Source organism: Myotis daubentonii, chromosome 3 (assembly GCF_963259705.1).
Source record: "Myotis daubentonii chromosome 3, mMyoDau2.1, whole genome shotgun sequence".
Taxonomy (NCBI): domain Eukaryota; kingdom Metazoa; phylum Chordata; class Mammalia; order Chiroptera; family Vespertilionidae; genus Myotis; species Myotis daubentonii.
In genome coordinates this window covers 21251919-21265328 of record NC_081842.1, presented here as the reverse complement: position 1 = coordinate 21265328, position 13410 = coordinate 21251919, and the positions used below count along the sequence as shown (strand labels likewise).

Here is a 13410-nt window from a genome sequence, read left to right as displayed (position 1 = left end):
GGGCTGTTCTGCACACTGCTGGAGAACTGGTAAGCTTGCTGCTGCTGGAATCCTCCAATTGTGGCCAAAAGGACCAGATGCAGTACATGGTAGAGAAAGAGAGGGTTTACTTGTCTGGATGGTAGTTGTGTTTGATGGACTCTTTCAGGTGCTAAGAAACTGAAATGGGTTTGTTCTTTTGCATATCCAACATCTCACCTCCCTTCTTCTAATAAGAGCATCCTACGTTTCAAGTGGGACAGACCCCTACTCTCAAGCTCCTGGTGTGGGTCACAGTGATTGACTCATAATGGTCATATAACTCCATTCAATTCAATAATACTAAATCCTGGGACTTTTATTAGAAAGAGGAAGTTTTTACTTTTTTTAACTATTAGCTAGGTAAGCCTAGGGAAGGACCTGCTTGAGAGTGAACTGCAAGGTCATTAGGAGTCCATATTCTCTAGTGTTCCCATCTTCTCCTGGCCTCCCTCAGCAGGTGGTGTCTGCTCTTTCCTACTCTGGTGTTTTATTCACCGTGTCACTGTGACTCAGCTACTTGGTCTCTGCTTCCATGGCTTCTTGGACAAGAGATTGCCTAATTTCAAACTTCCTATTTAAATCCCCAAGAGAAAGAGCCTGACCAACCACCCACTCACCATTCATGTGATACACACAAGTAAACTCTGGATCTCATACTGCCCACCCTAAGAGGCTATCTTATGTCAGGCACTGTTGTGGACTGAATATTTTTGTCTCCCCCAAATTCGTATGTTGAAGCACTAACCGCCAATGTGATGGTATTTGGAGGCAGGGCCTTTGGGAGGTAATTAGGTTTAGATGAGGTCCTGAGGGTGGGGCCCCCATGATGGTATTCATGTCCTTACAATGTAGAAGAGAAAGAGACTAGATTTTAAAAATTTTCTTTTTAGGTAAGGATGTTGTAGACGTAGAAGCTGTCCTCAGCACGGACCATGTCTAGGCATGGACCAGATCCTTTCCCAATTTCCAAGGTCATTTCCAAGTTTAAGTTTTTACAATTCCCTTTTCCTTTTTAATTCTCTTTTGTTTGTTTAGATTTTTATTAGTGTTGAGATGTTTCCCACAAATATTAATAAAGGAAGTTGCCAAGGAGACAACTTCATTCATTTTTCTTCTCTCACCCACTACCCAACACCTGTCCCACTAAGGACTTGTTCACCAGTTTTTCACAAAGGGAAGGAGATTTAACAACAAAACCAAATCTAGGACACCTGAGATTTGTCTGATATGATATGGTAGTTCAGTAAGGCCATGGCAGGAAAAGGATGGTATACTCATGGGCCATCTGAGAAGAGTGATACAGAGACCACTGATAAGGGACTGTCCCTGAGGCCACAGAGCCTCAGGCCTGGTAATAGCTGGATCTATGACCAGCCTTAGGCCTGCAGGACAATTTGAAGGTCGATGGGGCTGAGTGGTGAGGACCATCTGATAAAAACTGTGACTCTTAATGCAGGGATAGAGCCAGCCCAGAGGGAAAGAGTTCAAGAAATAAATATCCCAATTACTCTTCTATGTCCTGCCAACTGGCTTAACCCAACTAGAAGCCAAAAATCACAGGAGCATGCAGCAGTCACATGGGGTACAAATCAGAATAGGAAGGTGTAGGGCATGGGTCTGGACAGGTAAATGGAAACTCTTCAACATACATTGGGAGGGGATTACCAAAGCTACGTTTTTCTTCAAATAGTCAGGAATAGCTCAGTACAACATTGCCTGCTGATAAGCCTTTGCTGTAACAGGCTGATCCAGTGCTGCTTTTGGGACATTGAAAACAGAAGATGCCACCCACCCAGACAGTAAGCATCCACTCATATTGGTGGGACTGGTTTGCCCTGCCTGAGGGTCTCATGAAATGAGAAGCTGCTGTCTTTATGAAATGTGCAGTGACCTGTAGAGACGATCTGGAGTGATCCGTTTAAAGCAGCACTAGCCATACATGCTGAGCCACATCCTTCAGGCATTTCCAAAGAGACAATGGAATCAAATACTTTCAATCTTTTAGTAAAATGCCTAATTTTAATCAAACTGTGAAGAAGTATTATGTTTGAAATGCAGGAAGTGAAAAATATTATAGAGAAGAAAGGTGGTTTTGGGGGGCACTGCTTTGCATTTAAGATTAAAAGAGGAAGATGATTTGGTACTGGAAACATAATGTTTTTCAGTTTTTAGTTTAAAATTAATCCACTAAAGCCTAAGACACAAACAAATTTACTAAAATTATTCAAACTCAGCAGTCTAACTAAGGCTGGTTTTTCCCCCCTGCCTTTTTCTAGGGAGAAGCTAATATTGCAAAGAAATCACATTGCTCTTCCATTCTTCAGTGGGCACTGTTCTAGGTGCTGAGAAGGGACATTTCAAGAAAAACAAGACCATCTTTTCTTAATCACCTTAAAGTCTAATAAGAGAGATAGACATAAAAATGGCTAATTACAATACAGAACAGAATGAAGTACAGGCTAAAGACGCTAAGTCAGACAGAGAAGGACAAATGCCATATGATTTCACTTAGATGTGGAATCTGAAAACCAAGGTAAACGAACAAGCAGAACAGACACAAACCCATAGATACAGAGAACAAACTGATGGTTGCCAGATGGAAAGGGTGTTGGGGGTCTGGGTGAAAAAGGTGAAGGGATTCAGGAGTACAGACTGGCAGTTACCAAACTGTCACAGAGATGTAAAGTACAGCACAGGGAATACAGTCAATTATATTGTAATAACTATGTATGGCGCCAGGTGGGGACTAGACTTATGGGGTGGGGGTCACTTCGTAAATTGTGTAAATGTCTAATTACTATGCTGTACACCTGAAACTAATATAATATTGAATGTCAACTGTAATTTAAAAATTAAAATTAATAAATAATAAATCAAAGAAGAAGGAGGAGAAGAAGAAGAGAAGGAGGAGGAGGAGGAGGAGGAGGAGGAGGAGGAGGAGGAGAAGCTGCTCAGATAATTTTGGGGTGGTGAGGAGCGCCAAGCAGACATTCATTTGGACTCTGTGACAATCACAGAAGGCTGCATAGAGGAGGTGATGTTTGCTTTGGGCTTTAAAAAATGAACAGGGTTTTGTTTTAGGTCACAGGAGCCCATTGTTAGACAAATAGACAAAGACACCTCAAGTCAGGGTCAGGTATGAACAGAGACATGGATGCATGAAGTGCTGGGCAAATGTAGACCAGAGGAGGTAAGTGGTATAGTTGGATGAGGTTGTGAAAGAGGATGTTAGAAGGAGATGGAGCAGAAAAAAGGTGTTGAGTCCTATCATGAAGAATTTAAATATCAGCCTACTTAACCTTATTCAGGATGCAATAGAAACTCATGAGCGGCATGTCTCGTTGGGATGTATGTTACATATATTCTTCGTGGTTTAATTTTGAGCATCAAAGTCTATAGCAGCTCTATCTTACTGCCTCATGTCTGTGCCCAATTTGTTTTTGTGACAGTAAAATCTGTAGTGCAGTCATCCCTAATGTTCCACATTAAATCACTTCAACTAAATGATATTAATGGTTTCAAACTGTAAGCAAGATCTGGCTCACAGCACCCTCGTGGATGATGGAAATAGTTCAATACCTGCCGGACGAAGGAGCTTGGAATGAAAGTGGTTTGTTGGAACAAAGTAGCCTATAAATAGTCATGCTGGGACAGGTAGGCTGCGTTGCTAAAAAGCCCTCCCACTAATTGGCTGAATGTTCCATAAACCAGTGACTACAGAGAGGGGCTGGTGTGTCTCCCACACAGTCAACTGGGGAGCGGGGAGGAGAAGAGAGGAGCCTGCTCATTAATCTCCAGTTCTGCCATTGTAACTCACTGCAGTTTTCCTTTCTATGGGGCAATTGGTCTTAAAAATGAAAAGAAAAAAAATCATTCTGTTCCCTTTATAGCGTTCATTACCTAACAAAGGCCCAAGCAGCAAATGCTTTTGGATTTTGATGTTGAAGAAGACTGGAGGATGGCAAGGAGGTTGTGGGAAATCACATCTATGGTTGTGAAGTTCACTCTCTCTAACTGACATGAAAAGGAAGCCAAAGTCCCCAGCCCAGCCCTTAGCAGCTAATACTTCATCTGCTTTAGGGCTCAGTTAGGAAAATAGAGCACAATGAATCGCATTGCAGCGGTGAGCCTTTGTAATTAAATATCAAATATTGAGACGGCCTTGTGAGGAGTTCACACTGAGACATCATGTAAGCCTGGGAAGAACTGCAAACAGTCCTTGATGAGAGGTGGTTGAGCGGTGCAAACACTGCTCTTGGCCTGAGCAGCGGCCACTGAGCAGCTGCAAAGACAAGTCTGGAGACCCAGTGACATCCAAACAGCCATCCTCTGCCACCCTAGGAAAATGCTGCCAACCCCACCCCCCCCCCGCCCCCCGCCAGTGCCTGACCGCCTGACCCTGAGGTGACATCACTGTGTCCAGCTCTGGGCTGGCTGAGGTGTGGTCCTGCTGGGGAGGCAGCAGAATAAGGTCTCATGGCCAGAATATACCAAATAAATTTTTCACATAAATTACATTTAGCTCCACCTTGCTTGTTATGTTTTTCAAAGAAATTACAGTTGTCAAACCTCTTTATAAACACCTATTACATAAAATCATAAATTTACTGGCTGCACATAGAGGCAGAGAAGAAGGGGAATGTATCTGCCTTTCCCATCTCCTTAAGAAGCCTCAGTTTCCCCTCACATCTCTTTCACTGGGTGTGGATCACACACCCACCCCTTTACTGTCACCAGGCCAAGGGCATGAGCCTCCAAGGTTGGTTTACACCGTGGTCCTCACCTAGAAGGCTTGTTAAAACAGACTGAGGTCCTCTCTCCCAGCATCCTTGATTCAGCAGGTCTGCAGTGGGGCCTAAGAATTCGCGTTTCTAACAAGTCTCTGGGTTGATGCTGTGGGTCCTCATATTGAGAACATGGCTTAGACAAATCAAGGTTCACCGTTAGGTACAGGGAAGAAGCTAATGTCTCTTAAACATTAATGTTTAAGACAATGTTTAATGTCTCTTAAACATTGGCTGCTTGGAGAAAAGGGAACCAAATCAAGATTCCCTTGGTGAGAGAAGGGTAGGTGTGTGGCTCTTGAATGGCAACCACCAAAGTCTTCTGGTTTGGAAGCCACTAAAACCTGAACTTCTTCAAAGAGGCCATCTTTTGCGGTCTGTATTGCTTCTGGCTTCTGGCTTACTTGGTTAATAGCACTCAACTCTACTGCTCCCAACAAGCCCAGCGCGAGCCCTGAGATGGAACCTATGTTGGAGATGGTCAGTGGACATCAGAAGATCCCATAGGAAGGCATAGAAGACTCCGTGGGAAGGCATACTTGCCAATGCACTCCAGCAAGGAGCACCAGCTATGCATCCCACTTCGGTGCAATGTCTTGGGGAAAGTATCTGTTTTCTGAGATAAATTATGAAACGCACAATAATCAACTGATGATCTTAAACTGTCCCTTTAAAATGAAATCATCCAGACTTTATAAATACAAGTCTGGTGCAGCAGCCTGCCTTTTATGTGTCTCCTGTGTGTGTGTGCAATATCCCAAGTATATAGTTATAATTATGCTATGAGCTGGGCTAAATATTAGTGCTCCATCAGTGCTGAGAATATGAGCCATTCAATAATCTGTTCATTTGGCCTGGCCTTGGCTGCTCCTCACAGGATAAGCTCTGCTCCCTGCACAGTTTTGATTCTCATTAACTTCAGGGTGTTAGGAATTGAGACAGAGGAATTTGAGAGAATTCAGAGTGAAGTGACCGATGGGTGAGTTTTCTTGTTCAGATAACCCAGTAGGAAGGACATAAGAGTTTATAAAACAATGTGTGTAGAAAACTGTTTATTCTCTCCTACCAAAAATCCCCATCCAAGCTCCCACACTGAAACAGGAGTCTTTCCTGAGTACTTTGGGGGTGAGGATGGAGAGTGTTTTAAGTGATACATCTTGGGCACTCAGCCGTCCACAGCCATCTTATCACCAGGGCCCTGGGTATTTTCCAGGCCCTGGTAAACCAAGAAGCCTTCTAATCCACGTGCCAATTCTGGAGAACAGTTACTTTGAAGACAGCCTCCGTCACACCAGGTTTTGAAGGAAGAGAAAATATATTCCATAACATTCAATACTGTCTTGCCACAGAAGCCCATCAGCTGTTTGAAATAGAGTGCTCTCAGAGACAATCCATTAGCCATGCCTTTCTTTTGTCAATTTGGGCAGAATTTGAAATAATAAAAGAATAAACAATGTGTTGGCTTATCAGCCATACACAGTACTTAGCACTACTCTACTTCCCAGTCAGTGAGAAAATAGGTGAAAACATACTGATAAGAGATAAAAGAAAAGATACCACTTTCAGTCAGTTTTGGTCTGAATAACAAGAAACATTTTGCCAAGGGATAAATCCACATGTGTACTGTTTCATGTGTGGACACGTTTCCCACATAGAGGATGCTGAGGCAATGTCCCAAGGGCCAGTGTCCTTGGCTGTATGGCTCAATGATGCCCTCCACAGGGGAAACCAGGTCCTTCTTATCTGCCATGACTAGAATGTAAGATCTTCTCATGTCCTGGTGGGGGGGGGGGGGGGGGCAGGGGGAGAAGAGGGGGGCAGTCATCCCAGCCCAGGAATCAGGCTCTAATCACCAGCAATGAAGAAGCTAGCACTGTCACCAGAGTGGGCCAGGGCATGGGTACCTTGAGCAATTGAGACCAGAAATCACAGCTTCCTTTGTAGGGGCTGCATGAAAAATACAAGCTCTCTGTCTCCAACACAGTTTGGACTAACAAGGATTTTGACAGACACTCAGCAGGTTTTTACCTACAATATATTAGATTAGGCAAATTTTCTAAATCTTTGCAGACAGATTTAACAGTTAGCAGCCTAAATTTCAATTTCATAGAATATCTAATCTTGAGGAGCACACCTACAGAAAAAAGCTTCTTGCTGTCTGACTATACATTGATATTTTAGAGCATATGAATAGATTTTTTTCTGTACATATAAATCCACCCACTGAGTGGGTGGGAATTCCCTTTACTGCATCATCCTCTGAGACCACCCATTCATGGGAGAGGACACCCATCCTAGGAGCAGACTCAGGAGTGTGGTCAGCTGGGCAAAAGCCACTAGCTGTCCTGGGAATGCAGAGGACTATTCTATCCAGGGGTAAATATGTTTCCATATCTCTGCTAGTATTAGAATATATGCCTAAATATTCAATACAATAGCTATACTTTTAGAACTTCCTTCCTTCCTTCTTTCCTTTCTGCTCTAAGACATATAAGGGTGGAGCAGAACATATCACCACCTTAACTTAGATATGGCAAATCACAAATGCAAATTAGAGGGTCTGCTACCTCCCTGCTCAGCCTTCACTCTATTGTTTTCCAGCACATACATCTAGTCACTTATAGTTTGGAGGCAGACATGACAAACATACAAACATTATCAAAGAAAACATTAGAAAATGCATCACTTTTCATTAAGAATCATTTATTCGAATACATCCAGAAGGAAAAGGTTGAGTAATGTTTATTTTAGGTGCCTCCATCTTAGAGCTGGTGACGGCTCCCTGTGTGCACCTGCCCAAGTGGGAGGCTTGAGGCTAACGAATGAGACTGGGTTTGAAGGGAGAGACAAGCCTCAGCTTTGAGCAGGTCAAAAGGCTTTGTGACGTCGGGGAGTCAGAACAAGACGGCAGCTGTGTGTAGGTGTTGAAGAGAAAGCCCAGAACCACACAGATTAAAACCAAGAGGCAGCTGCTGTGGCCCCCAAAAGAGACAGAGAACAGAGCACCAGGAAGCCAATCAGAGCAGAGAAATGTGAGCTGAGAAACAGGGAGGCACAGTGTCCAGAGTGGCACTGGGGCCTATATGGATCGTCCTGTGCCTCTCCCCAGGCTGCTCCAGCCTGTCTTGAGAGCAGAAGTTCCACCCCTAATGTGACTCAAAGCCTCTAATGTACAAACAGGTTGCATTTTATAGACACTATGAATCTTAGAATTAATCATCTTTCTCACTTTCCTTTGGTCACTAAGAAGCTCAAAGCTCATGGCCCACTTACGAGTAGAGAGAACTTCTTACCATACATTTCTCTGGTGTTAATCTGTCCAAACCTTATTATCTTCATCCCACTCAGAATCCCTAATATATTTCTTCAGATTGCCTTAAATATTAGTAATAAGGACAACTAGGCAATTAACACTAGAAAGACTGAAATTTAGTATATACCTATATTGCCCAAAAGCAGTCAAAATGACTGCATTGTGAAAGAATAATATCGGAGCACTCTTTACTTATGTTCCTTAGCTTTTCCAATAACTCACTTCTATTCGACATTTCTTTCATGAATTTAGGGCGCAAAAGAAATAAAATAAACAACTTATTAGAACAAGTATCACTGCATAAAGATTCGAATAACAAGTACTAGTTTAGCTTATTGAGCAACTGCAACTTATCAAGTATCGACAATTTATCATGTACTTGTATGTTATCATGTGACGGTAATCGAAAAAAAATGAAAACTATTATTTCAATACAGAGCCGAACTGGTCATATAAGAAATTTACTCAATTCAATAATAAGAGTCATTTGATTATTTAAAATTTCCCAAGCAGTCAAAATGACTGCTTTTGGGCAATATAGGTATAACACATATATATATACCGGAAATGAAGGAGGGGGAGGTAACTACAATTATTAATAAACGCATTTATATGTTGTACAAAAAGTCACAAAATTCTAAGACATTGTGTCCTTATATACATAATTGTTTTTCTAATTGAAATTAAAAAGCAGTCAAAATGACTTCCTTGGGCAATCTAGTGTTAAGCATACCTACTTGTAAGTGATTTGTATTTCAGAACTTTGGCTTCAGTCCATTGTTTGGAACTCAGAACATATTTTACCATAAAAATTAACTAAAGCCTCTGTCTTACACAGCCTTTTAAACTGATATTGCAAACATGCTCAAGTATTCTCTTTGCTGGCCATGTCTCCTAGCATTGAGTTTTTACCTGGTGCCTACTAAGTTATTCATCAGTTAGCCAAACTCTTCGATGAGCTAGATATCTAATTTTGAGTTTTCATTTTTTGTAAAGATCCCCCTCTGAGTGCCTTCCAACTTCTTAGTTATGCATCAAAGAATGATGTGAAATGCAGCAGACTCAAGAAAAAAAAAGTGTGCAGATTTTAAAAATACTAAAGTAAACAGAGCTTCCTCATGCATTCACAATATCACTTGTCAATTTCTAACAAGATACTCATGCCTACGGCACATTCTAGTTAAATGGCATGAAGGTATTAACCTCAAGATGGCTCAGATGTTGAGAGGTCTGACTGTGACATTTATCTCCCACTCATCCTTAGGGTATTTTGTCTCATCTAGCTGAGAAGACTGAAATTCCCTTTTGACATTATCCCCTAAGACCACCCATTCATGGCGAAGGTACCTTCCCAGGTGCAGACACAGAATTGTGGCCAGATAGTCAAAGCCATCAGTTCTCCTGAAAGGCTGACAGCTACTCTACCCAGGGGTGAAAAAGAGATTGGCTTCTCACCGATGATAAGTATCCCAGCATGCACTCAGGGGCACTACATGTTGCAGGGTGGTGCACAAAAAGCTTATTGCAAGGATAAATGTTATTAGTTGGAGCTATGGGATCTGGAGCAAATGACCATATGGCACACAAAAGGAAAAGAAGGAGGAAGAGAAGAAAAAGAAGAGGAGGAGGAGCAAGAAAAAAAGGAGCAGAAGAAAAACAATGAAATCTCCCTCCCACCCTCCAACACAAGCTGGCCATGGGCAAACTTATAGAATGGGACAGAACTGATTTGGATCCTGATGCCATCCCTTCCCAGGTCTTTGAACTTGCTTTCTTCGCTGTTAAAAAGGAGAATTGTCCCTGTTGCATTCTAGGGCCAATGACTTCCTTGGTACACTGGATTCCTTCCACTGCTTCTCAACAGTTTTGATCTTGCCTCTCCCCTACATTGTCAGTCTCTCCCTCAAAACTGGATATTCCTGACAGCATTTAAAGATGCTACAGAACCTCCAACCTTAAGAAAGATTCTCCCAGACCCCACATCCCTCTAGCCATCATGCAAGTCACTATCCTCCTATATGATAAAAACCTAATATGCTAAGTGTCCGATCATCTAGTCATCCGTTCAACCAATCAAAGCACAATATGCTAATGATATGCTAAGGCTGCTCAACTGCTTGCTATGACATACACTGACCACTAGGGGGCAGACAGTCGACTGGTCGACCAGTAGCTATGATGTGCACTGACCACCAGGGAGTAGACACTCCGACTGGTAGGTTAGCTTGCTTCTGGGGTCCGGCCGATCGGGATGGGCCAGACATACCCTGGAGCCTTCCTGTGGTCCCTCCCCAGCTGATCAACCTCCCGTGTCCCTCCCCAATCCCGATCATGCACCAGTGAGTTCCCTCAGCTTGGCCTGCGCCCTCTTGCAATCCAGGACCCCTCAGTGGGGCACATTGACTGTCAGGTAGTTCCATCTATATAATAAAAGCCTAAGCTACTGTTATGGCAGACCGACCAGTCACTGTGATGCGCACTGACCACCAGGGGGCAGACACTCAATGCAGGAGCTGGTCCCTGGCGGTCACTGCGCTCCCACAGGGGGAGCACTACTCAGCCAAAAGCTGGGCTCATGGGTGGCAAGTGCAGTGGTGGTGGCAGCTCCCACCTCCACAGCAGCACTAAGGACCCCTCAGGGAATATCCGACTGCTGGCTTAGGCCCTCTCCCCACTGCAGGCCTAAGCTGGCAGTTGGACATCCCCTAAGGGATCCCAGACTGCAAGAAGGTACAGGCTGGGCTGAGGGACCCGCTTCAGTGCACAAATGTCGTGAACCAGGCCTCTAGTATATAATATAACTTCTCTAAAAGTTGGCAATCATTCCCGATAAAAATTCCCCCTGGCTCCACTCAAGCAGCTTCTATCAGAGTCATAATGATCTTCACCTTACCAAATTCAGTGGTCAATTTTCAGAGCATCTTACTGAGATCCTACTAAAGCAGATTCCCCCAAAGTTTTTTCTACCCATCCCAGAGCATGGAGTCAGAGATAAGAGAGGCCTGCTGAACTAGAGATTACATTGCCCAGAGACCCTTACTGGCCCCACAATCACAGGATGCCATGGAACCATTCTTGTCAACGGGCAGGGACCAGATCATATAAGGTCTTCTAGAGCATCGTCAGGAATTTGGATTTTATTCTAAGATTGATAGGAAATCATTGGACCATTTTCAGCAAGGTCTTCTTTCTGCAAAGCTCATTCCTGGGAAGGTCCTCTGCATTTACTCTACTTATTTCCTCTTACCATAAATCAGTGCATGGCCAGCTACTTATCTTTCTAGGTCTCAGGTCAAAAAAAAAAATCTCCACTAACTTACTCATTCATATAGCATCCCTTCCATCATCCCTTTCTCTAATTTATTTTCCTCCAAAGCACATAGTCATTGCCTGACATTATATCATATTTACTTGTTCTCAGACTTCAATGTACCTCAGAATCACCTGGGCACTTGCTAAAAATGCAGATTTCTGTCCCAAATCCCCAGGAATCCAAGAGGTCTGGGAAGGTGCCTGGTAATCTGCATTTAACAGGTGACTGATCCACAGATCGTAACTCTTATCACGAGGGACTTGCCTGGCTTATCTAGAGGAAAAGAGCCATTTGGCTGGGCAGCTTATTACTCCAGCACGCCTCTGAAGTATTCTTTTTTTTTTTTTTAGATGAAAAGACATTTTATTATTATTTTACTATATAACATAGTAGTGAATATATCTGATTGCATTTCCTCAAATGGCAAATGAGAACAGGACAGCATTTTACTGAAAACCTCAATATCATCTGTCTTTTGGAGGATTCAGTTTCCTACGACGTGTATGATACTGTCCATAAGGATACCAACGGTGCTTAGTAGTAAAGAACATTTTGCTAAGTTGTTCTATCATGGGTCCTTGCTCCAAGTGTTCATCTTTTACTTCTAATCTGGTTTTCAGTATTTGATCCTGTGTTTCTTCATAATTATGCAAAGGATCTGGCGAAGGGATAGGCTTGGTGTGTTCATACGGAATATCCACAGAAGGATGGTAGCAAACTATCGTCTTGCCATCAGATGTCAAAGCAAGTTCTACTTTGCAATTATAGTCATCTGGAAGAGAAGAGTATGTGGATTTATGACAAACACAGTATAAAGCTCCATTTTGGATTGGAAAGAAATGTTTCAAAAAAGTTCTGTTTGATATCGCCCATTTCACTGCTGATACGGCCATGGTGAATCAAGATGCTTTATCAGGTGGTATGGAAAAAGATCTGAAGAGAAAATGCTTTTAAAATTTGCTTCTAGGCATACCTATTTTCATCCCTTGACGTCCGCTCACCGTGAGCCCGCCATCTTCCTCCAGCCGGGCTGAAGTATTCTAACTGCACAAATCCTAGCCTAAACCCTAAAGTCACTGTGTAACTTTGAGTATGTCACTTTACCTCTCCCGGCCTCTGTTGTCACTTTTATAAAGTAAGATTGTATTGAATTAGGTGTTCTCTTTTATCCCTCTCAGGCCCAGGGAGTCTTAACTATAGGTATTCATTCCATGGTGCTTATGCCCTTAAGCAATAGCATGCAGTAAGAGGCAAATGCTGAGAACAGAGGGGTTTGTTACAAAAGTAAAATGCCATTACTGGCCCCAAGGACTCTGTAACAACGTCCCATGGAATGAAATTGACAGTTAAAGAAAAGTACTTTCAAGAGGTGTCTTGCACAACTGCCAGGGAGTTCTGAACATTTGACCATAGACATTTCTGTGCTTGCAAGTGCTAAGACCTGGGCACTTGCAACTGCACCACTAAAAGGATATGGAAGGGGGCCTTCCCAACAGAAGAATTAAAGTTGAAATGCTGTATTGCAATTAGTAAGCTTCACTAATGCTCAAAACTCTAGCTGCAAAACACAGAGGAACCAACAGCATTGTTCCTTTGATTACAACTTGTCAAATAGTGCAATTTTTGTTAAAGTGTTTGAGGGAGAGAAATAACAGGGGGGAAGAAAGAGTCTCCTCACGATGATAGGGTCATGACAATGTGAGTGGGCAAAATAAAAGAACTGAGGAATGGCCATTACCTCATCTAACCAGAAAGTATTTGCTGGGCTAAGTACTGTGCTAGGAACTGGGGATACAAAGATGGTTAGAAAAATAGTTTCTGGCCTCAAGACACTGAGAACTGTAGACAGACAATAGCAATACAGTTAGTGGTGACACAAAGGAGGCCCCTGCAGTCCACTCTACTGGGGCAGGGCAAGAGCAGGCTTCCCAGAGGAGGTGGTACTTGAACTAGAATTTGAATAATGAGTAAAAGTGTGT

The 13410-nt window shown here is 42.9% G+C and overlaps 2 protein-coding genes across 2 annotated transcripts in view; both read right to left on the bottom strand.

Moving 5' to 3' along the window:
• KCNAB1 (potassium voltage-gated channel subfamily A regulatory beta subunit 1) overlaps positions 1-13410 on the bottom strand; it is a 293179-nt gene that overhangs the window by 213760 nt on the left and 66009 nt on the right. The gene's annotated exons all lie outside the window — the stretch shown is intronic.
• Positions 11763-12456, bottom strand: LOC132230039 (large ribosomal subunit protein mL42-like). Its single transcript, XM_059686871.1, has one exon. The coding sequence runs from the start codon at positions 12322-12324 to the stop codon at positions 11896-11898; it is 429 nt and encodes a 142-aa protein (XP_059542854.1). The 5' UTR covers positions 12325-12456; the 3' UTR covers positions 11763-11895.

What these genes read in the sequence shown, in the direction of transcription:
- LOC132230039 (XM_059686871.1), bottom strand. Translation starts at nt 12,324, where the DNA reads ATGGCCGTATCAGCAGTGAAATGGGCGATATCAAACAGAACTTTTTTG.